The sequence below is a fragment of the Carlito syrichta genome, unplaced genomic scaffold, assembly GCF_000164805.1.
Source record: "Carlito syrichta isolate Samal-C Ts95f unplaced genomic scaffold, Tarsius_syrichta-2.0.1 Scaffold305867, whole genome shotgun sequence".
Classification (NCBI taxonomy): Eukaryota; Metazoa; Chordata; class Mammalia; order Primates; family Tarsiidae; genus Carlito; species Carlito syrichta.
Genome location: NW_007249963.1, coordinates 64,259 through 90,592, shown reverse-complemented (window position 1 = coordinate 90,592; position 26,334 = coordinate 64,259). Strand labels below are relative to the sequence as shown.

Genomic DNA, 26,334 nt, shown 5'->3' with positions numbered 1-26,334 from the left:
TGAAGTCAGAACCTACTATCATTTAAAACAATGCTAATACTAGAGATTGCAGGGACCTCTATAACCTTGATATTAACTTAGCAATATGAGTGATAATTATTCAGGAGGAAAATACAGCTAAAATGCATTTAAATCAGCATTTGTGTTTACTTGCTAGAAACCATTTTAAATTTAAGTACCCAAACACTGTTCTTTCTTAGGTATACCTAATAGTTTCATTGAAAAAACTTATAGCTGCATTTGACTTTATATTCCATTTAGATGCAGGTACTTGGACTGAATAAATTTAAAACATAATTGATTGACCAAAGGATAAAAACATCTTTTTCTGACTCAGAATAGTTCAATCCATCACGGCAATTTAAAAACAAATGAATTCACACTTTCATAAAATAGGCTAATGGAATAGAAATTTGTCTTCCTGTTTTACATTGCCCTCCTTCCTCCAGTCCACTTGCCAGAAGACATTTCAAGTGCAATTCCTCTGAAAGTTACAAATTTAATAGGTTAATGGGTGGGTATCATTTTTATTACTAAGTTGATTCTATTTCACTCATATCTAGAAAAATGTTTTTGTTGTTGTTGCTTCTGCACAATTTCCTGCCACTAAGGAAAACAAAAAATCAAGTGACATGGTAGGTAGAAAAGAAGGGGAAGCTGGGTTGGTTTCTGTAGCAATTCCCCAAGTATTGTTTATTACACCTCTTGAGATCCAAAGTCAGACAAAAACACTCTTCTGTATTTATAATGAAACAATGAACAATAAATTCTGAAATTTGTGCTAAGCCGAAGGAACTTGCTACTATATTTTACAAAACAGTTTAATATACTTTGATCAATGTATTAGCTAGGTAAGCACAACTATGCCATAGTAATATCACAATGTAAGCAAACCTGACGGGCCTATGCTGATAAGTAATAAGACATAAAATATGTGAAAGCACTGGAATATTTGAAGAAAAGCCCAATACCTTTAATACTCCCCAGAAATGGCATTCCTTCAACTCTTTTGTACATATGTATAAATCCCCTAAACACAAAGAAAATTTTAAAATGTATTCTTATTCTTTTATGAAGTTACTTAAAAATTAAGGAACAAGAAATTAAAGAGAAAGTGCTACAATACAGTTAGAATATTCTAACTGAAAAACAATTACAATAAAACTATTTACATTCCCATAGTATTATAAACATTTTTCAAGGGATATTTTACAATACAATTTTTAAGCAATATTTTTTACTTCTTACTCTGGAAACGTAAACACTGCAGGCTTACTCTATATTTCTTTAAAATACCCGTATTAGAGTAAGAGCTTTACTTTCTCAGAAAAAGGGCTCTGTGATTTAAAGTAGTATGCTAGATGCTTTGATTTTTCCTCAAATACATTTTGAGGAAATGTATGTGAGGAAAAAAAGAGTTGAGGAAACCTTTCAACTAGAAGGATTAGTTTTCAACAACATGTAATTGACAGAAATTTGTGTTGAAATGGTAGTATTATTTAATTCTACGGACTTAACCAGATATCAGAAATACGAGGGGGGAACCCAAAAAACCAGGAATTACCTTTCGGAGGACAGAGCCCTTGTAATACAGACTTCCACTGCTGGGTAAGTGTTCTAGGAACCCATCAGCATTAGTATATTAGCTAGTGCTGTTATGAGAGGCTACCTCCGACTTCAGTGAATTTTGTGGGGGAGATTTTTTCAATGCATTTGCCCATTTCATGATGGGTGATTTACGAGCACACAGGCCCACACTGCACTGAGTGCTCAGCAGTTTTTGACCAAAACCAGTATGATCCCTGTACCCCCTCCCCATTTACCCGATCTCGTTTTTGTTACCCCAGATGAAAAAGTCCTCAAAGGAAAACGTTTTGCCAGTGTGGAAAGGTGAAACAAGAAACGGCAGAAACGATAAAAGGCATCAAAATTGACGAGCTCAAAAACTGTTTTGAGCAGTGGAAAAAGTGTCTTGGTAGCTGTATTACATCAAATAGAGAGTACTTTGAAAGTGACTGAAGTTTAAACATGTAGGAATAAATACACAATCTTTTATGAATAAATTCCGTTTCTTTTTGGCCTCCCCCCATACACAGTTCTTTCTACAGAACTGGAAAAATACCAACAGTTTGTAAATGTGCTGCTTTTCTAACATTCTCACCTCCCTCACCTCAAAATTATATTCAGATTTCACAGATGTGAAAGCAATAAGCTTAATTTTGTCTGGAAAGAGGGATAATTTTTGTTATTAAAAAAGGTTAGCTTTCTAGTTTTCGACATTTTATCAAACAAAACTTCTAACTCTGAGACAACTTTGGGGCCTTCATCAGGAAAAATCCCCTCTGTAGCTGCTGGCTCAAACTCGACAGACTTGCTGAACTGGGCAGATGTTGAAGCAGCTCTCAGTTACACTAGGGAAGAAAGAAGAACTAGACATTCCACAGCTGCCTGCAACAGCTTCCTTCCCAGGGGCATAGTTGCAGGCTCTATCAAGCTCAATCACTTTGTACAGCAACTGGGGATCCCAGGCAGGAGCAAAGAAATCCTAGAGCAGCTTATATTTCTCCCAATACCACAGCAAGAAGTAACACTACTTAAGAGTAACCAGTTATTTCCAACAATTATGTGGCCCCAGGCCAAAGAAAAGGATAAAGAAGAACAGCTGTAGTGGGAGAAAATAAAAGATCTTTCATATTTTTAGAATTTCAAGCTACTTACAGGATATCTTCCTTGAGTCTTTGTTATGAAAATAACTATAAATATTTGATCTTTATTCCTGATCAATTTTTTTATTTGAGAGTGGGAATTAAAAAGTCAAATTGAAGAAACACAGAAGTTAACAGCTAATTCAACAACCATAATGCAGCACATTCATCGCAGGCTATTAAAGAGATGAAATGTGTATAACAGTAATATCATGTTTAAAGGGAGGCCACTCTTCAATTTTATACCGGTATGCATTCTTCAAGTTTCTTTCAAATATTTTAAAGACTTAAATAATTGTATTAATGATACGATATGACTAAAAGAAACGCAGCCAGAGAATATTCTTCCCTACTTGAGGATAACTGATGATCCAGAAGTTGCCATTTCCTTAGGATAAACCAGAAAGGATGGTGCTATAAACATATAGCTCTACTAAATGATAGAAATATACAGACCACTATTCCACACAAAATCTTCTTCTAAGGTAGTAAAAGACAATATGTAGGTGCATATATAGTTTTTATAATATCTTAAATTTATAATATTCTTACAATTATTCATTGTTACTTGAACAGAAAATCATCATTGTAATTTATGTAAGTACTTTCGTGAGTTCACCAGATATGACAGTACAAGCAATAATGATGATGATGTTACAATTAACTGTGGGCTTCCTATGATTCAAGCACTGTGTTGAGAGCTTTTGATTACATTCTTTGCCCCTCCCAATGATATTATTTCCATTTTATAGATGAAGAAATTAACGTATAAGGTCACTGAACTAGTAAATGGTATAGCCAGAATTTAAATTTTTTTCCTCTAAAGTCCATACTCTAGTTAGCACACTTTGCTGACTATGTTGAAAATGACATTTGTACATTAATTTGGGACATTTTAAGTATTTTTAAAATCAATTTTAAAGGTTTACATTTTGTCATTAAATTGTTCTATTCAGAGAAAAATAGCCTCTCTATCTGAGATGTTAGTTAAATCTCACTTACTTTGCTTAAATACTTTTTTCTTCTCTAACTACTGAGGTTTTTAACAGCCAGAAAAAGGCACATTTCAACCTAGAGTATTAGTAATGTAATAATTTCCTGAATGTTTTCATATTCTAGTAGCCTATTTTAGATTGATTCTCAAAACTACAAGTCAAGTAGCTAACAGACAACTAATTTTATGTTATATAACAGACACTGAGGCATGTAAACACTAAATCAGGCCTGAGAATTTAAAATAAGAAAACTTTTTAATTTTATATCGATGATAAATATCAATAGAAGAACCTTAAGTCTCACAAGACATTTGTTTATGGTTCAATGACATTCATCCAAGACAATGCAACACATTTTAGTCTCACATAGAAATATGTGAGGCAGAAGTTGATGACATATGGGGTGTGCACAGAACTTCTGGTTAATGGAAGTTTCAAGATGTATAAATAAAAAATGATGTGCGAGTTGGTGAAAAAAACTGTAAGGCAAGTCAATTTTTTAATTAAAAAATTATGTAGCATAAACAATGCTAATGAGCCAAAAGTCTCAAGAGATTAGGATCATATCTGCTTCATTTTAGCGTCCCATTCCCTTTTTGTAAGTGTACATCCACTCACTTGAAGTACCTCGCGCAGAAGCCTTTTTGTAAAATACTGTTTTGAAGAGTTTGTCTTTGTTCTTAATAGCCCTTCATCGTCTACTCAAGTTGTCAACTTGATGACGAATCATATACACACATATACACAGAGAGAGAGAGAGAGACCTAAAATCTTTAAATGAATCACTAAAAAATAAATACCTGGAAGTTCTTCATAAATTTCATCATCTATTGGGTGACTGGTTGTTGGGGGACTACTTGTTGGGAGAGGATGATCAACATCATCATATAATTCTCCTCTCTCTTCATCATCCTCAGGGATAATGTCAGATTCCATATCTACAAAACACATTGCATCGAGTAAATTTTAAATTAATGTAAAAGATATTCTTGAAACTATAGTTTATAAATAAATATAGCCCTATAAAGTAACAATATTGTTATGTGCTATAGCCTGAACTTGAAGCATTTTTAAAAGGTTAATTGTTTTGTAAATATGTGAATTTTAAAGGTGCCAACTAGCACTTATAGAAAAGATGCTTTAAAAACCTGAAGTAAATGGTCTGTATTAACACCAGTCACATCCTCTTGGACATTCTCACAGAAGGCAATAAGTTTTTGCGTATGAAAATCCAAATCACTCAGTTACTCAGTATTTCAAGACTGTGATAGTTTGTCCAATTGATTGCTCTTACCTTGTAACACAAATTTCAGCTGCTGTACCCATTCTTCAGCATCTTTGGGAGAAGCTGCAGTAAACTAATTAAAAACAAACAGTAAGAGCGAAACTCACCACAGTAGAAATGAAAGGTATGTTGCATTCTTACCATTTCTTTAAGACCATTAGTAATTCTTTTCATGTCTAGTGGTACTTTTCTTGCAAGGATGCTTCTTATAATGTACAGTTAATTTTGACAAATTTATGTAATTGAAGCAGAGGATGATGAATTTGAAACTCTGATCAGCAGCTGGCAGCTGTGCAGGAAAAAAAGCTGCTTCTCTTCATCAATGTCAAAGACAGAACTGATGAACAAAATTTGCCCTTGACAATTAGAAGACACCCATGAATTTCTTTAGACTGCTGGGTACAGTTTTCTTAAAAATGTTCTTGTCAGATTCCAACACACTACCTGACAACTTAATTAACTGGCTTTCAACTGCAATCTCAGATATTTAAAACTTATTAAACATACATTCCATATTGATGCCTGGCTGATAGCTCTTGAATTGCAGAGTTGATATGTGCCTTTACCTTCATTTTCTCCTACACCTCTAAGCAATACAGTATGTATTAACACTGATATTTTTCTTTTGATAATCTGACTTTTTCTGCTATGTAATTCTTTTAGAAGATCATACAGTTCTATTAAAATAGATATAAAATGCAATACAAGAAGTAACTGACAAGTTATATATTCTATCGAGCTTTTTCAAAAAGATAATGCTTGAACTACTCGGAAATTTTTAAAAATGTATTTCCTCTTTTATGAATGTTCAATGTATAAAAACCAGCATCATTATTATTATTATCAACATGTCAGGAAAAGTTGTTTTAACAAAATGTTAATGTCACTATAATTGAAATAAAAATATTTTGTCAGCTTAATTTCAAAGTAACATAAAAACTACAACCTGATAGATACGTTTATCGGGAGCAGAAATTTCAAAACAGCAATCTTTCTTTCCATCCTTCCTAAGGGTGTTATTCATTCTGACATTGTAGCCATCTATTGCAAATTCACCTTTCTGTTGTTTGTCTGTTGAACACAAAACCAGAGTTAGAATTTCATTTATTACAGTGAATGTAAATGCTCAGTCAATTATCTTTTACTTAAATTATGTTTGTCAATTCTAGGGGGGAAAAAGTATTTTTGGTCATATTCCTTCAGTAGATTAATGCTTAGGTAATATTTCTAGAAATCATTTTTAATTCTAAAATATAGAAGTATGCGAGATGGTTGAGTCTACAAGAATATCTTAGAGAAGAGGTCTGTAGATGGTGGTCTTGTTCAGAAGGAAGTATGGAAATACAATACGTACTTTTATGTAGGGAAAAATCCATCAACTAGAACTTAGAATACGAAAACCCGTGGCTCTTTCAGATTTAGTAAGCCAGTGGGAAAACTTGTTCAGTTGAAAACTTACTGGGCTTTATTTAACATTATTTCCTTTCACCTATCCCTTCTGCCACTACTACTGGGGGGGAGAAAGCCTCTAAAACAAAACTTTTATTTTAAAAATTCTTCTAACTTGGTGCAAATCTAACTCTAAACTTAAAAAGTAAAGCAAACCTAAACTACTGATTACAAAAAAAAGATGTGAGGGGAAAACAAACCATTTGGATAGAAAAGAATATTATAAGGATTGGCATCAGTTACCAAAAAAGGGAAGGTTTCCCAATCAGTCAAATGAAGAGCTAAACTAGTAAAGCACATTTGAATTGCATAGGAAGAGTCAAAAGAAAAGATGACTTGAGCTTGGGTAAGGTGTGATCCTAAAGACAAACAAAGTAGGAATACAATATAGGATTTAATACTCAAAACCGAAAATAAAATTTGTCAGCTTTCCTACTTTGCCTATTTATACCATTTTGATAGAAAAACTGCACAGCTAGACTTATTTCCTAGATTAATACAGAATATTAAAACTGTAAGGACAAACTATCACTTTTATTAAGCTCAGGGAAGTACAGAAATGCTTCCATGCCATGGGAAATGAAGGGCTCTCTCACCTCAGTGCAGCAATAAAATATCTATCTCCTTTTCTTAAATATACTAAATGCCTGAAGTAACACTGAAATCACATCTTGTTCAAAATACCAAATGAGAAAAAAAACCTGAGCTAGAAATTCCTGACTTAACCGAGGACAATCTAATTATATTTAGTTGTAATTTACATTTCTTTGAATGACTGAACAAGCAACTCAAATAGAAAATACTCGAAGTTTATTTCATGAAAAATGTCTACAATAAGCTCTGTGAGGTTCACAAGAACTCTACAGTACTTTAAAAATGAGAGCAGCGTTTCCCAAAGTATGCTTTATGGGATATTCATAGGTTTCTGTGATCAAATAAACTTGCGAAACTTTTTATGGAATTCAAGTTAAACAATTTTGTTGGTACAGACCTTCTTGGGCCCTTAATATATTTACATATGACTAGACTTCTAAGAGAAAGATTTAATATGCAGCATTTCCAAAAATTATTTTTCCAAGGAACCGTTTTTTCACAGAACATTTTATGGATCTGGTACTCCCAAGGCATAGTTTGCAAAACACCTAACAAGAAAACTAATGGAGAAAAAGTATTAAAACAACAAATAGTTAAACATAGTTAGTCCTTCTAAAATTCTCAAAAAAGACTAAGTCATTCACTTGCTCATTCAACAAATTTATATCGAGCATTTTAAACAAGCCAGGCAGCATTAGAGGTGTGCTGAGACAAAAGCTAGTAACATGTGAGTGGTTAGACTGCAAAATAAAGTGAATTGTCACTATAAAAAGTGGAAGCAATCTGAGGCAAAATATCAAAGTCATACAAAACAATTTTGAGAGATTTCCTTAAATTCTCCAGGAGAAACAGGATTTTCAAGGACAAGAATTGGAGGGAAGTTGCTTCCTTGCTGTGCAAGAACTCAGCCACTCCACTCACTAGATCCATCTCATCTGAAACCCATGCTTTCTATCTCTGATTTGGGTCTAAAATTCTTATCAATGTAACATGAATGGAGGTGGAAATGCACAAGGAGAGGGAGTTTACATCAGTAGATATAAAGTCAGCACAACAAAGACAATGTGGAAGAGTCGGAGAGAGGAGCAGGAGACCTGTGCTAGCTTACATAGGCATCAGACAATCAGGCAGCAAAATTAGATGACCAAGACTCTGACCAGCAGATCCAATTTAGACAAAATTTCCAGAAATATGTTATAGGATCATGTATCAGATCTTCTCTTAGAGTCTAAGAGGAGCTCGGCATCAGCCTCTAGTGAGAAAAACCAGAGAGAAGTCACAAATCCAATTTATAGGTAAGCATCCCAGATTGTATAGACCTGTCCCTGTTCAAGGATAAGTGAGAAAAAGCAGACAAACACAGGTACCATAAAAATATTATGTAATATAAAAGTATAACATAACACTTGAGAGGTAGAAAGCATGAGCAAAATAAAAGAAACTGAAGTAAACTTTACACAATTGCTTTGCATATTTAATAAAAGTAAATACACAAACACAAATTCTGAAAGAGATGCAAGATGAAACAATGTAAATAAAAGAGAAATGGCTAAGTCAGATAGAAATTAATATCAATTGGCAAAATAAGGACAAAATTAACCGTATAAGGAAGTGGAAAATGCAGTAGCAAAACAAATGAGATATTGGAAATGATAAAAGGTAGAACAATGTTGAAAATCAGATCAGATATATCTTTAAAAACTCCCTCAGCAGATACAAAAAATAATAAAGGGGATAAGGGATAAAAAGGGACTATGATGACAAAAATATAACATAATAAAAATGGGTTTTCTAGAAGAAGAGTAACAAATAAAACAGTGCCAACCATTAAAGATATAACAGAAGAAAACTTCATTCTGTCTACGAAAGACCTAAGTTTGAAGAACAAAAGGTGTTGTTGTTTAACCAAGTAAAAATAATACAAAGAAACAAGTATCTAGGCCTATTCAGCTAATTGTATTTGAGGATAAAGAGCCATATAAACATCCAAGTAGGGTGGGAATGTAGGACCAGAAAGGATGAAGAGAATGGAGGAAAATTCATGACTCTCAAGAGTTTTTGCAAAACCATGACCATGAAGTGGCCGTATTTGCTATTAGCTAATATTGGATAGAGGGTTCAAGATATGAAATGGGCAGGCATGGCTATAAAATGACCCTGCTCTTCTTCACATTTGTTTCTCTTTTGGACAGAGAAAACTTTAGCATTATATAGTAACCCACAATAATGTGCATATAGGTTAGTTCCACAGTATTTTCTGGGATAGTTTCAAGGACACCTGTTGACTTGACACAGACGATTAAAAATAGTAAAATACTAATAGGAAATAAGGTAATATAAGTTCATTTATCCAGAACTGTAAAAGAATAAAAGTATTTCACCTAAGTGAACTTCACAAATAGCAGAAGGTTATTTCTTTCAGTGCCAAAACTTTCCGAAATGTAAGCCACTGTGATGGAAATCTTTTAAAAATATGTACTTCCCCAACTTCTCTAACAATATCTTTTAAACATAATTTAATGTTTTCTTGATGATCTAACAGAATCATTTTGAATATTAGTTTTTATAATATGTTGTAATACTTTGATGCTCTCAGGATTTGTGAGGTGTCTGTCCCTCTATTAAATTTCTCTCTGCTTCTGTTTCACACTTTAACCTTGCTTCTATCATGCTGTTCAAATTTAATGTCTATGGAACTGAAGACTGCCAGAAGAAACTAGATAATAAAATCTATTAAATCAGTAACTTAATTTTACACAAGCCTAATTCAGTAGGTTCAAGGTAAAAAGCAGTTGACTCTGATCTACAAAACAAAATGCATAAGGCTAATGACAAGTATTTCCTTCTATTTTTTCACTGGCTTTTAAGTTTACAGCTGTGTTCTGGGTTTTTGTTTTTGTTTTTTTTAAAAGCTGCCAAAAGACAACTCACATTTACTGAGCTCCTTCTATATGTCAGGTTCTTAATATAGCATATTGCATATACAACTTGTAATAATTCTAAGCAATGGAAGATATATATTATATTCTCAAGCACTGATGGAAAACAAATCCTAAATTAACCGAGTTGCTTATGGTCCCACAAACCGAGTGGTAAAAACCAGGACCCTCATGTACATCTGATTCTGAAGCATTACTTTTTCAACCATTCCACATCGTTTTCTAGAAAGGTGTTTCTCAAAGTTTATTTTAAGAATCACCTGTTTTAGAAGCATCTTGGATGCCTGTTAATGCAGAAATGGCTACCACTCTACATGTGCTGTACAGGAATCTGTGGGGGTGAGTACAGGAAACCAAATTTTTAGCAAGCACCTCAGGTGATTTTGACACACTAACATTTGAAAAACCATAGTCCTCAATAGAATATGAAATTTATGAAGTCACAGTAGAGAAGATAAATGGTATCTTGCATTTCCTCCTACAAATTAGGTCAAACTTTCTCAGCCTTCTTTATGAGCTCCCCTACCTTTGCCTATCTCTTAAACAGCCATGATGGGTTATGTTCTAAATCTTGCTCCTTTCTCACATTACAGTTCTCCCTGGGCAATCTCATTCAATTCCAAGGATTAAACTCCTATCAATATTCTTTTGACTCACAATGCTCTATTTTTAGTCCAGTTTCCAAAGTGTGTATTTCCAAACCTTCATCAACTCACCATATATGTTTCATCTCTCAAATGTTCTATATAGACATATTGAATAGAAAATACCCACAATGGAGATCATCTTATCCTCACTCTCAACACTTTGGGGCCCAATAACTGTGATATTTCTTGTTGTGTCCCTTACTTCAATAATGGCACCTCCATTAATTCAAGCCTCTGAACGAGAAAATTGAGCCCATTCTTGATTTCTCCCTTTCCTTCATCAACTACCCCCACATCACCCTCTATACTCATTGCCTCCAACCAAAATTCAATCAGTCTTTTGATTGTTCTGGCAAATATGTTTGCTTTTTCTGTTCTTCATTGGCTCTCAGAAAATATGCTTAAAACATCAACCATTCTCATACTATTTTAAATGACATAAATATCACTACTAAGTATTTCTAAATCCTTTAACACTTCTATAAATCATGAGCATTTATCATTTGGGGCTCCCCAGTATCTTTCCTATTTTAGTCCTGAGATTGGTGGGGATGGGAACTAATTTCCCACCACAGAAGCTGGAGGAAGGCAGATTTTCCCTGTTCTAGATTTCCTGTTCCATCAATCGAGTGGATGCTCCAGTCAGGGACCTAACTCTGAAGTGAGTAACAAAAGAATTAGGAGAGAGTTCAGAATCCGTTCTGGTGGTAACAGTATTCACCAAGTGGTAACGAAAGTGCACAGTGGCAGCATCACATGTTCTGGGCAAGGCCAAGACCAGCAATGTGTTCTAATCACACTCTCCATGGATTGGGCTTGAGTTCTAGCCACCTTACCTACCTTAGTTCTTACCTTCTTTTTGAGCCTCGTAGTTTAGCTTTCTCATTAATACTGAGAAAACATGTTTTCCCCAAAATTTCCTTTCTGCATAGTTAAGTAAAGCTGTTTTCTATTATTTGCATCAAGAACACCAACTTGGTGCAAATGGCTAGCAGGTAGATATGCAATGTGTTCAGCAATATCTACTACTTATATTTAAGAAAGACTTTCCCTCCTCAGTGAATAAATCATGTTATTTCCTTAAGATTAATACTCATTAGTCAAGAAGAGGAAAATATACTAAACCCTTCACTAAACTTTATCAAACTGATTAGCAAGGTTTCTAGTTCCTCAGTTAAAGATATATAAACATTTTCTTTTTGTTTATACAGCTCACAGAAACACAAGGGCCAATGCTAAATCAGTCACATGAAATATACTTATGGATTTTTGAGTTATACTCAAACTAAAAACATTCAGTTATCAGATCCTTAGTAAGGATTTAGTTTGTACCTGACTATTAATATATTGATGAAATCCTACTAAATTTTAGGTGTACACTTTAACTATGAAGGCAGAAAACAAAGGTATAGATTTCATTTAATGTTTACTGTGATAAACTTTAAAGTTAACACTTATATATCAAAGACCCAAAAGTCTAATATTACAATAATTCTGATAAAAAGTAGAATTAATGGGTCCTGCTTCTTTAAGAATAAAGATATTATCCTTCTTCACATACTAGATGGAAACAGAATTACAATATAAATTTTTAAAATATCAGAATTCATTTACATATTTTACATAAATTATCATGATATAATTATAAAATGTTGATGTCCTAACCCAGAAATTTGTCTCTATCAAATGAATCAGGACAAAAAGGTAAGCTTTTTAAAAAAATTAAGTTGTTTTTACAAAACAAAAGAGCTTCTAATTATACAAATATAAACAATTTAACATATTCAAAATCACATTAAAAGAGAACAACAATACTTTTTCAGCATCTAAATATGCTTTATAATTTTCAAACTGAACAGATATGTCCTCTTTTTTTTTCTATCAATGGCAAAACTGTAAAGAAGTGAGAGGACTCAGAGGTCAATTTCAATGAAAAATTTTATTTCCCTGCCAAGTTCTGAAAGTTTTGTTATATTAAATTATCTGCAATAAGTCTGATTTTCTACTGACTTTTATTATACATTGAAAATATATTCTAATATAAAATCCCAATCACATGATATAATAAATAACTTTGGTATACATTTAGAATAACTTGGTAGGACCAATGCTTACTTGTACTTGACACCAGATGGTGCTGGAATATTCTTTAATGGGGGGGCAGCAAAAGCCCTGAAAAGAGGTGCTAAGAACTAACAATCCCTCTCTCAAAAATGGGAAGCGTTAAAGTTCATATCATAATGTTGGTTCAAGACCATATAGGGGATAAATACAAAATTTTTTAAAAAATCATGAGTTTGGAACAGGTTCCTAAATGGACCATCATTTATGGGCACCTTGGAGGACTCAATAACAATCACCAAAATGTGGAAGAAGCATAGCTTTGGAGCCAGAGAGTCTGCATTAAATCCTCACTCTCAACATTCCTATGTTAACCTCTCTTGCTTAGACTAACTCAGTGTCCTCCTAAATGGTCCTGTTGACCCAGTCTCTATCCATTCCAATCCATCCTCTGCAATACTATCATAATTACTTCCTAAAAACCAAATTGGTCATATAGCCCTCTGTTTAAAGGTAATATTCAAAATAAAATCTTTAGCAAGGCCCTTATTCTAGAAGGTTCTTATCTATCTGACTTAATCCACTCCTTTAGTCTTCTGTGTTCCCTCCCCTCACTCATTCCATGCCCTAGCTTTGATCCTATCCATGGCCTTTCTCCACGGAGAATCTCTGCTATTCTTTTGTCTGTAAAGCCCATTTTACCCTCTTTACTGTCTTAGTCTGTGCTGCTATAACACCCAAGATTGGGTAACTTATAAACAAGAATATTTCTCACAATCTGGTGGCTAGGAAGTTCAAGAACAAGGCATCAGCAGGGTCAGCACCTGGTAAGGGCTGCTCTCTGCTTCAAGGAGGCACCTTGTTGCTTTGTCCTCCAGTGGAGACAAATGCTGTCCTCACATGGTAGAAAGGCAAAAGAGGGACTACAGAGTTTGCTCTAGCCTTTTTTATAAGGCCTAATCATGGCCTAATCACCTCCCAAAAGCCCCACCTCCTAAAACAATCTCCTTGGGAGTTAAGTTCTCATATATGAATTTTGAAGGGACACATATACAAACCATAGCATTCACCAAACAAACTCCTACTGATTCTTTAAGACCCAGTGAAGTGTCTTGTCCACCAGGAAGTATTCCCTTACTTTCTTAGGCAGTTGGCTTTTCCCCTTTTGTGATCCAAAGACATCTTATTTAAATTATTTACTGTATCACATTGAAACAACCGGTTTATCTGCCTAGCTCCCACCTCCAACCCCACAGCATCCTCTCTTCCTTTCACTGATATTCATACAACCCAAACTGTGAGCATGTCTAAGGACCTTTGAATCCCCAATGTCTACTATCTACCAAGTGTCCAAAAATGTTAATTGAATTTTTAAAAACGAATAAATTAGTGAGTGAATAAATTAATGCTCTGAGGGATGTCAACACCCAGGACTTAAGAAGTTTGATGATGAGACTCATGACAATCAAAGGAAAAGGAAGAAGATGGAAGAATGGATGTGATTTCATAAGGTGATAAGATATGTACTATATATATTTGTTACTTAAGGGCCCCAAATGGCTATGAATAATAAATACAGACAATATTTATGGGTACAAAGGTAAGTGCATTATTTACCCTAGAGGATGGAACTACTCTTTCTAAGCCATTACTATCTTGATAGGTCAATATGTTTTGTGGCACACACAATAAGGTAGAAAATGTGAACTAATGTATCTGTCAAATAGTAACAAAGCACAGTTTAACCTAGTAAGTGGTATCAACTCCTTCTGTGCCTCTATAATCCATTTATCTAAATCCTACTTAGTTGAGGATTATAGTTCTCATATATCTAAATATGAGCTCTTCCCAAAGTGTAGGTAAATCGTTCACACATGTAGTACACAAGGCTGTACAAATCAGCTATCTAACTTTAAAAATATATACATTTGACACATTTTTTTTGGAAAGAAAAAGATATAAAGAAAGGAAACCAGATTCGGGCAAAACAAGCAACTAAAAACTGTCTAAAGACAGATCTTTTTTTCGAAGACCCTAAAAGGAGAAGAATTGGTTGAGAATTATGAAGGAAACTGCTGAAAGAGAATAGAACCACTAGAAACAGATCTGAAATTTCACTGGAAACAGGAGACTGAGGAGTAACAGATAAGGACAAGTTTAAGGAAATACAAGTCAGATTTTCAAATATCAACATGAAAAAGGAACACTAGAATGGTAATTTTAAAAAGTGGAAGTGACAGAGCTAAATTGATCATAAAGTTGTTAAAACACAAATTGCAAAGAATTTTACTACCATAAGGTCTCATCAGATAAGAATAAAAATGAAAATTTAACTAATATCCAAAAAATTCTAAATAGAATTTCTTTATTGAATGCCAGCCTTTGAAGTAAATACTAACATGTCTTGAGTTTTGGGAAAACTTGCTAATCTTTGGCCTCACAGTGATACCGGTCAGGACTAGAAATAAAGGAAATACTAACATTAGTATTCATTGATTCTTAAAGAAATTAGAAGTGAGAGACCTAACTGAACTAAAGTCATAGACCTTTACCTGATCTATTTTTTTTTTTAAAGAGGGTTTGGGGGGAGGTAAGTTCTTGATCTAAATTCAAATACTGTACAAAACTATATTTATATAATAGTAGCACAAATTTTATAATCTATGACAATCATAACTGAAATTGGATTCTAAATGTTCTGACCTACTTCATCTACTTACCCTTAGCAGAAGGAAAAAGGCCTTCTTGTTTATAGCTGCTTACAGTGTATATTTCATTAATGCCATTATTATACTGAAACACGCTGTAAATTAGTGATGGAATGCAAACTAGACACTAAATTAATTCTTAAGTTGTTAATCGAATTAGCCAAAAAGTGAGATCAACTTCTAGCATTATATATTTCAAATGTGCCTTGAAATACAATAATCTTATCTGCATGTTTAAGGAAAAAAACCCCTAAGAACTGCAAATAATGCCAAATAAAACATAAATTTCCAAACAACACTGATAAGTAACCAATCCATCAGAAAGCTTATTCAGTTATACTGAATTTTTATGTCTTTTTTTCTTCTTCAAGTGTCCCTTCTGGAAATGATTGTTGTCTATTTTTATATGACCTATGCTTTATAATATGCAACTCCCAGTCTGCTCTCCCTAGAAAAAAAGGAAAACTTAGAAAGCTTACATTCTTTTTATTTGAGTTGGAGTCTCACTCTGTCACCCAGGCTGGAGTGCAGTGTAGCACACTCACGGCCACTGCTGCCTTGACTTGCTGGGTTCAGACAATCCTTCCACCAGCTTTCCAAGTAGCTGGAACTACAGGCACGTACTACCATGCCCGGCTAAAGAAAACTTACATTCTTTAATTTCATTATTTTGTGGATTTTATTTGTTTAAATAATAAACTTAAAATTATGTGAACTATGGCTAAGAGATTTATTTACTAATAAATAAAGTTACAACATGTATTTTATTATTTCTAAATTAATATAGTGACAACAGTGGTCAAGAACATGGACTGTAACCATGCTGCCTAAGTTAAAAATTCCAAATCTAAGTTAGGTGCAGTGGCATGCACCTGCAGTCCTAGCTACTTGAGAGGCTGAGGCAAAAGAACTCCTGAACCCTGGAATTAGGATGCAGTGTGCCATGACAGGACCTATGAATAGCCACTGCACTCCAGTCTGGGCAACACAGCAAGACCACACAATTTTCTTTTCCTTCTTTCTCTCCCATCCCTCTTGAAATTTCATCTATTGAATGAAAAACTATTGAAAGAGAATCTAAAAAAGGGAAGAGCAGCCTGGGCTGCTGCTGATTGTTTATTATTTTTTTGTTCATTTTCTTTTATTATTGCTAAGTCTTAATTTTAAATCTTTATTTAAAAATGAGGCATGCTTACTGAAATAAACTTAAATATTGCTGGTGTGCACAAAACTAAAAAGTGAAAATCACTTCTCCCTACCCTAAGTAAACATTGTTAACAGTTTGACGGGAATCCTTTGTCTTTTTGCCATTTACCAGCTCTGTGACCTTGAAAAAGTTATTCAACCTCTCTAATCTTAGTTTTCCTAACAGTAAAAAAAAAAAAAAAAAGAAAGAAAGAAAAAAGAAAAATGGCTCTAATAAAAGTAACTACCTCATAGAGTTATTGTGAGTTAAATGAGTTAATATAACTCACATACTTAGCTGAAGTGCTTAGAACAGTGGTGTTCAGTATATAGCAAATTCTGTGTATATGTTTGCTGCTGTTACTTAAGTCTATAAAGGGAGTTGAGAAAGGTGTTGTACATATTTAACTGTATCTAAACTTTTAAAATATTTGTGGAAGATCATATCTTTTTCTGCCTTCAAAACTCTTACAATCCTATGATCTTTTCTAGAGACTCTACAATGTGGTCTGAGTAATAGATATTTCCTAGGGTGAAAGGCCACACAGATTAAAATAATTTTACTCTCTTTCCTAATTCAATAAAACACATTTGTATTAACTTTGAGAGCATTCTGGAATTTGAAGCAATTGTCAATAATGAAATACAATTATAAATTAGTCTTAGACTATAATTGCTAAAATTCTCAGTTATTCTTTCTCTATTTGTCTTTAGTTTACTCTGTACCCAAAAGGAAGGGGCATGGCCAAAAAACCCTCATAGAATAGTATTGATATAACTGAACACCAACACTACCTTTATCGCTGCCATAATAATAGAATACTGTTTTACTGAGAGCACACCACCGTTTCTGCCATTCAAATCCCAGAAAGCTGTGATCTATAACAAAGGAGGGAAAAGAACAGTTTAGATCATATACGTTGCATATAAATGTAAGGCCATTTTTTTATTATAAAGGAAAAAGTTAGTTGATATGATTTGTAAGGCATCTTTAAGCTCTAATATTCTATGACTAATTAGTTTGCATCTTCTTTTTCAAAAGGCAAACAAACAGCAACAATCCAACAAAGCTAAAAGGAGTAAAGTGAAACAGAGCTGGGACTGCCACGCATACAGGGTCAACTGCATGGCTAACAAACTTTCCTGACAGGGGCAGTCACAAAGGCATCTGACTACAGAGTCTTGATATTATGGAGTCATCTGGGTCTTGTTTTTTCATCTATTATAAAAAGATGAAAAAACAAGGGGGAGGAGCTGACCTAGATTAGTTCTATTATCTCTTTCACCTTTAAAATTCAGCTAAGAAAGCTAAAGAAAGCAAATGGAATAGACACAGAAAGCCCCAGGGGACTACCTGGGAGATAAGCAGAATAGTGATGAAAAGAATTTCTGCTTTTCATTTCTCATATCATAACACCACCTCCACATTTCCTTTCCATTAAATACTGGTGTTGAAAGAGTGAGACCATATGGTCAACTCCCAATTATCATAGCCAATGGAGAGGAACACTGAAATGAATAATAGGCAATGGCAGACAAGATGCCAGGCTTGGTCTGAACCACAGCAGACATGGTGTATGCCAGGTCGGGTACAGGATAACCTGCTGCTCAGCTGAGTGAGATAATGGCGAGAAATCCCATTCCCAGAATACAGCATGGCCTGCAGCTTTTCTAGAAGAGGCAGGGAACAGCTCTTGAGTCGTTTACAAATAACCAAGGCTGACAACTGAAGCCTGATGTGATGTTTTCTTATTAAAATTTATTTAAAACTAGAAGTGATATTTTGTGGTTTTGAATAATATCATCCAGATTTTCTTACAGTCTTAAAACTCCTTAGTAACCTAAACAGAATATTGCTTCCACATGTACAACTGCAAGAGGGTTTCATCTAAAAATGAAACCATGTTTAGATTTTTAATTAGAATCTTACAGCTTACCTTTTCTGCGCTTTTCAAGGTAGCCAGCCTTTAGAACAAAAGGAAGGTCCTGTGCTGCAATTGGAGGAAACTGGGCTCCTGTGGGAGGTGGGGGAGAAAAATAGGAGTGGATAATCCATTTTAGAAAAACCAAGTGCCAGATCTCATTAGATTCAGTATACTTTTAATTACTGAAATTGCTTGAATTCAAGTCTATTAGTCTTGTTTTAGATCCAGTCCATAGACTAGTCCCTCTACTCTTCCTATAAATCTCAAGAGAAAAAAAATTCTGTACTTCTATATGTTAATATATTATTCTTCTAAAATACAGTAATACTCTGTAACTTGATCTCTAAAGGGTGATACTTTTCAATCTACATTCTATAAGAACAGGGCTGGGAAACTAGTATAAATAAGTGCAATGAATGGTAACAAGGTCACAGTAAATTCAAATAAACAAATATCAAGTGCCTACATTCCCAGCAATTCAGTAGGAAAAAGGCAATAATGGAATCCACATTTTCTTATAGTTAGGTTGGTATTTTATTTACCAGGCAACTGTTTGTAAAAGATAACTCAAGAGTTCTAGAATGTATCTTGAAGCTTTTGCTTAAAAGCAAACTGTGTGTATAGTGAACATAGTTCAGTAAGCTAAAGGTATGGATTCTAGAATTTGAAAAGTGGAGAAGAGACACAAAGTATGAAAATCAATAACAAATGAGTTAAAACTAAGGTATTACCCAATCTTGGTGATTCTGTTAAACTACTACCATATCTTTTTTCCTTGAATACAGGATGAAAAATACTGGAGTTCTTAAATATACTTAAGAAACAAGTTTTATCTTTTAAAATATACTTAAGAAACAAGGATAAACAGTTATATTACTGGATGCAGGATGGGGCAAGGCAGAAAAGTAGGTCCAGAACACAGACTGCTTCACTCAGAAGACAATGCCTAGAACAGCATGTAAATTCCTTCAGCAGGAGAGGGAGTTAGAGTCAGTCTAAAGTAGAGGGAAAGAAAGGTTCGGTTGTCCTTCCTCTATGCCTCTTTTCTCAAAATAATCTAAATAAATAATAATTCACAATTTTGTTCAGTACTGGGTATCTCAACGCAATATATTCCTAGGCCTTCCCTAACATTGACATGTCTCCTAATCCATTCCTATACACACACACGCACGCATACTTGCACACATACAAACTAATCACAGTCTGAAACCTCTTTAAATGCATTTATTTTTCTAACACAGTATGAGCCATCACTTCCAAAGTGTAACTTAAACTGAAAACCTTATTTTTAAAAAATTGCAGGCTGGGTTCAGTGGCTCAGCCTGTAATCCCAGCACTTTGGGAGGCCAAGGCAAGTGGATAGCGAGTGGGTTTGAGACAAGCCCAGGCAACTTGGCGAGATCTCGTCTCCACAATAAATCAGAAAAATTAGCCGGGCATAGTAGTGCATGCCTGTAGCTCTTGCTACTTGGAAGGGTGAGGCGGAAGGATCACCGGAGTCCAGCAGATTGACGCTGGGGTGACTGTGCGCATACCATGCACTCCAGCCTGGGTGACAGAGGGAGACTCCAACTCAAAAAAAAAAAAATTGCACAAGTTCTAACTACTTAGTTATGGAATTAACTTTTTATTCAGTTTCCTTTCTATCTACTTTGTTCGTTGTGTGAGACTATGATTAGGTGTCAAGGGATGTGAGTGATTTAGAGATATTTTCAAAATATACTTGTATTTTCATTATTATTTTTATTTTTTATATGCAACTTTGGTGACCAATTTAAATGATAGACTTCTAAGGTATCCAAAGCCTTATTTTTACTATTTTATAATTAATAAATCATTACAACACTATGGGTCTCATTGTATTAATATGTTCACACTTTTATGATTGCTCAATCTAGATTTTATACAAAATTACTACTAGGTTTCTGAGTTTCACCTTTTGCTGCCTTCGATTTTCCCTTTACTAGTTGGCCTTCATACAGTTTTCAACAAAAACACTAAACTTTCAACTAGTATAATTTTCCCACCACCTTTATGCAACTGAGGTTTCCTTTCCCTTATATTGGAAAAAAAGGGGAGATATAAAAAAAGATTGTTATTGCTCATAAGAATTTTCACTCTGAATCATGCTCCTGGTCTATTCAGCGAAATATTCATGTCACCACATGATGTGACTGCTTTCCTTGAACTGCAATAAGTTAAGGATACACTCCTCTACAATGTCTTTTTACTCTCTCAATTCCTATAAAGAAAACATCCGTGAACTTATCTAAGCCTCTCAAAATTCTTCATTTTCACCTGATACTTAGGATGTTGAATTCAGTAAATTGGCCATAGCCTGGGGACAGTTTTGCTTCCTTTTATCTCTTCTAAACTCATGTGACAAACTTCAAAAAATGCCTGGTCATTTTAGTATGTCCTGAATTTGGGAAGCCGGGCTCGGTGACTCAGCCTGTAATCCCGTACCTTTGGGAGGCTGAGGTGAGTGGATTGCCTGAGCCCGCGGGTTCGAGACCCGCCTGGGCAACTTGGCGAGACCTCATCTCTACAATAAATCAAAAAATTAGCTGGGCGTGGTAGCGTGCGCCTGTAATTCTGGCTACTGGGAAGGCTGAGGCAGAAGGATCGCCGGAGCCCAGCAGGTCGAGGCTGCAGTGGCTGGAAGCGGCCACTGCACTCCAGTCTGGGTGACAGAGTGAGACTCCAACTCAAAAAAAATTAAAAAAAGAAAAAAAAAAAGGGAAATAAACCCATTTTAAAAAAATCTACCCACTTAATGATTGCTTTGTATTTATTTATTTATTTATTTTAAATTGTTTATTTTAAAGATATGGGGTAAAATTCAGGGTTAGGTATACAAATGTTCGTTATGCAGGTACCTTTGTTGATGAGATGTTCTACCCCCTCTCCTGGCTGTTTTCCCACTACTGCCAATCCCTTTCTTATAGTATTTTGGTAGTTGTTCAAGGATTGCTTTGTATTTAAAACACATATTAGACTTCAATTTTCCAAAAAATATTTCATTGCACAATAGTGATATATCTCCTAACCATCAATGATTATTTTATTGTCTAGATTAACCTCTTCAGTTCTAGTTCATTTTTTTTAAGAAGTGGTAATTAGGATTGAAGTACATTTTCAGATACCAAGACTTCATAAAGCCAAAATAATCCCATTGTGTTATAATTTTGTATAAAGGCAGAACAGTGCTTCTGTTTTGTTTCCATTATCCTTTCAGATGACATTAACTATCCCACTATCTTACTGATGCTTTTGGCTGAAGGCTGCATTGGGCACTTAGCTGTAGGACATTAATCTATAAATAAGCCTTGGTTCCCAAAGTTATTACTGGCTCAGAACTCATGGTTCCACAAGCACAGTGTAATCACATTTTACACTTGCACATATAAACTTAGATGCCATTTCCTTTATTTTAGAGACTATGTCATAGATATAAAGATGCAGGGGTGCTGACACTTTGTTTCTTATTATTCTAAAAGGTTTTAAGTGTAAAAATTCACTAGCACATCCGCAAAGTAAACAAAAAACAAAATATACGCCAACAAGAGAGAGAAACCTAAATTTAACTTGGACATAAATACAAAATAAAATAGTTTAAAAGCTAAGCAGATATCCACAAGCTTAGTTTTACAATGATAATGACTTCAAGAGCCATGGTATAGGTGAAAGAAGCCTGTAAGGAAATTACAGTTCTGAAACATAAACAGGTTACTTAGTCTCTCTGGGACTCAATTTCCTCCTCTAAAACCTGAAAAATTTAGGTTTGATCATCTCTAAAGCCTCTCCAATTCTAGGACTCCACAAAATATACCCACACTAATATTTTTCTTGTACTTCCAGTAACCAACAGCCAAGGTCCAAGATAGAGTCAACTTTCAATGACATCAAATGTGGAAAATGTTCACGACATAATTTTTGTAGAGAGCAACTGTCATTTCAAAGGTTTAATTTCTAGCTATTCTTGGCCTGGAATAGTTGCGAAAGAAAGTAAATATACAAACTAAATATTTTCATATTCTAATAATTCTCCCCTACACATGGGAAATTTGGAATTTCAAATTGTTTCAGGTTTTTTTAAGTGACAAAAGGAAAATTAAATTAAACAGGCAATCAAGCAATAAGCTTGAAGAAAATAATTACTTCAGTAACTCGGAAAGATGGCTAATTACATTACTTTAGCACAGTCCTTTCACAAAGCTTGCTTTCTCAGACACATTTAACCAATGAATATACTAATACTAATATACTCACCTCTAAGGCTATCATAATATTTCCTTAAAAAAAAAAAGTTTACACCAGTCAGGTGTGGTAGCTCACACCTGTAATTCTAGTACTTTGGAAGGCAGAGGCAAGAGGAACACCTAAGCCCAAGGGTCCAAGGCCAGCCTGGACAACTTGGTGAGACCTCGTCTCTATAATACATAGATACATAGATAGACAGACAGATAGATAAAAATTAGTCAGGTATGGTGGTTTACTCCTGTGATTCCAGCTACTTGGAAGTCTGAGCTACTTGAAGGATCGCCTGAGCCCAGTAGGTCAAGGCTGTGGTAGTATGATCGGGCCACTGGTTGATGAGATTTCATCTCTATAATAAACAAACTTGGTGATACCTCATCTCTATAATTAAAAAAAAAAACTTAGCCAGGCATGGTGGTGCACTCCTGCGGCTGCAGCTGCTTGGAAGTCTGAGCTACTCTGAAGGATTGCCTGAGTCCAGTAGGTCAAGGCTGCAGTAGTCATGATCGTGCCACTGCACCCCAGCCTGGGTAACATAGTGAGACTCCAACTCAGAAAATAAAATGAAAATGAAAAATAATTAAAGCAAAATAAAATAAAGGCTTATACCATGTTTTGACACAAAGATGTTCAACTTCCAACTAGTAGAACCACAGAATTCTACTGGAGGGTTTTATGTCTTGTGATAAGGCTTTAAAAACTGATACAGCAACCAATGTGATGATATCTGGGGCAAAAATAGAGGTTACAAACTCACAGGTTTACTATCTGTTAGTCTCCTCCCTCCTCTCCAAAGCAGCAAGTCATCTTATTTTAATTTTTTCTTTATTTTATTTTAAAGATGTGGGATAAAAATCATACTGAAAAGCTTTTGCAAATAAAAAGTGACAAGTCATTTTAAAGCCACAAAACAAAAACTGAATAACCATTAGAATAATTCAAGCTTGCTTTTATTTAACTCTATTTCATTAAATGAGACTTTCAATATGTCTTCAATAGTTCTACCTGGAACCAAAGAAGGGAACAATAACTATTAATATTATGGCTATTTGTATGTAAAATATGCTCATGAGTATGGTCCAAAGATTAAGAGTTTGTTCAGAGTCCAACCAAAGCTTGTGTTTTTTATCAAATTCATTCATTTATTTATTTAGGGTTACCAATTGTCATCCAAAATATGCAAAATTCAAGTGGGAAGATTCCAGAATAATTAAGAGAATCTGAAATCAAGTGTGTTCATCAATGTCCACTAAAATAATAGTAAAAAAGTCACATCAAAAGAATGTATGAATTATATTATCTATAAAGTCCAATTATTCTTTCCCATTCACTTAAAACTGCTTCGAACTTCAGTGTGATGAGAATCTGAACTATTTCATTACATATCTGAAGACAATTTTTTAAAGATAAATCTTTAATATAGGATGGCTGTCTCGTATAAAATTAGATGTTAAAAAAAAATCTCTTCAAGATTTCTGATTCTTTGGTCTAATGATAGACCACTAGATATCACACTATTTTATTAAACTTGTTCCTTTTAAAGTTTAAAAATATGGTTTTTATCTAAAAATTCCAGTTATTCATATGTGAAAAACCCTGTAAAATCTCTCAATTATTCCCAGGGATGAAAGTATATCAATATACTGAATCAGTCACTTAAAAATAAGGTTCACGATGCATATTTGTAAACCTAACCCTTAACTGTACCCCACAACTTTAAAATTAAAAATATGTAAAAAAAAATAATAATAAAAATAAGGTTCATTATGAGAAATTTCACTTTAGAGACAAGATTATTTCATATATTTATAATACAAGGCACCCTCTGTGTTTCTATATTTTGGTAAAAGCAACTTTTTAATAATAGATCTTTAGATTTCACAGAAATAATTTAAATCAAATTTTATCTTTTACATAGAATAACTTCTCAGCTACTTTGTATCTGCCTGTATCTTAATCATTTGCTCTGTAGCAAGTAAAAAATTAAGTTCAGAAAAACAATCTTTTAAAAAAGTCTATGATGCACAAACACTTTGAGAAAATGAGATACAGACTTAAAATGGAATACGTTTCTCCTTAATTTAAAAATAAAATTCTAAATATATCAAAGTTTTCACAGAGACTCTAAATATAATAAAACTAGATATATATAATTGTGATCTAGGTTTTAATTTAATGCTTTTGTTTACCACAATAAAGGTGCTCCAATCTGATATTGCATTTTGGAACTGTGATTAGAACCATGGGGTCTTGTATTCAAATTGCAGCTTGGCTACTAGCTCTCTGACTTAGCAAGACTCAATTTCATTAAGCTTTAGTTTTCAAATCTTTGAATACTATGGAGACATACTATGGAGAATTTCTGTGGGGATTTAGTAGAACAGCACTTAATAGCCCATTAAGAATTATTAGTTCTTATTATTACTACTATTTTAAAATGGTAACTCAAGTTTGTCACAAGTACCTTCTTCCACACACAAGAAAACAAGAAAGCTGAAAAGATAAACCATTAGAATAAAAATATGAAAGATAAATACCTTTTAACAATACAAATTTCTTTCTACTTATAGATATTTGGCCAAAATATCTGATGCATGAAATAATATTTGATGGTATTATACATAGTAAAGATAAATATAAGTGAAAAGGAATACTGATAATTCATTTATTAAACAAACATTTAATAGTGTATATTATGTGCCAGGCCTTTTTCTAAGTGTTACCTAAGGTAGACAACTAGGAAAAATAAACTCAGTTTCACCAAAAATTTGTTGAAAGCATTTTAAAAGAAAAGTCAATTTATAAATATAAAGTTTAACAAATAACAATAGGTTCTACTTCTTTCTTTCTTACCTATGCTATCCCTATAGCAAACACAACCTTTTCCATTACCTCCACACAAATAAGCTTTAAGCATCTATTTCTAAAGCCCTATCAGTGGCATGATTACAAATGTCAGCAAGGTTCAATGAGGTAATAACTGCAACAGTTAACATTTATAGAGCCTTTACCATGAGTTAAGCATGATACAGTCATCATCTCATTTCATTCCCATAACAACCTCAAGAGGTTTAACTTCATGTTACCAATGGGAAATCAAGGTCACATACAGTAAGTGAAGCCAGAACCCCAAGGCTGTCTGTTGAAAAATCCCATTTTATGAAATGCTAGGTTCTACTGTTGATAGAATAAATGAATGCCAGTTACAGAACCTGTATAAGACAACACCACTGAATTACTTTTCTACAGCATTAAAGCAATCACTTTTATTTAGATTAATTCCTTGATAGCAAAATGATATATTTTAAACTTCCATGTATATAAAACTCTGGAGTGTCTGTTTCATCTTTTAGGTCAATTTTGCTCCTTAAGAATATTCTTTTAAAAGATTTCCATTTTGTTTTAAAAACATACACACAAACGTAAAACAAAGTAGTAATGAAGAAAACAGACATTTATGAAAGGAAAAAGAAGCTTTTTAATATGCAGATTCCTCTAACAAATTGCATAGAAATAAGAAATGAATAAATTTAGATTGAATTCTTTAGCTTCTTTCTACCTCAACTATGCTTTATTTT

At 33.9% G+C, this 26,334-nt stretch overlaps 1 protein-coding gene across 1 annotated transcript in view; it reads right to left on the bottom strand.

The window, feature by feature from the left end:
• Window positions 1-18,590, bottom strand: part of SKAP2 (src kinase associated phosphoprotein 2) — a 78,572-nt gene extending 59,982 nt beyond the window's left edge. Inside the window, exons 1-5 of the mRNA XM_021714895.1 lie at window positions 18,506-18,590; window positions 17,364-17,447; window positions 5,932-6,056; window positions 4,995-5,058; window positions 4,501-4,638 (exon numbers count right to left, since the gene is read on the bottom strand). Of these exons, the coding sequence (XP_021570570.1) occupies window positions 4,501-4,638; window positions 4,995-5,058; window positions 5,932-6,009 (280 nt within the window). The 5' untranslated portion in view covers window positions 6,010-6,056; window positions 17,364-17,447; window positions 18,506-18,590. The remainder of the gene's footprint in view (window positions 1-4,500; window positions 4,639-4,994; window positions 5,059-5,931; window positions 6,057-17,363; window positions 17,448-18,505) is intronic.
• Between the last annotated feature and the right edge of the window lie 7,744 nt (window positions 18,591-26,334).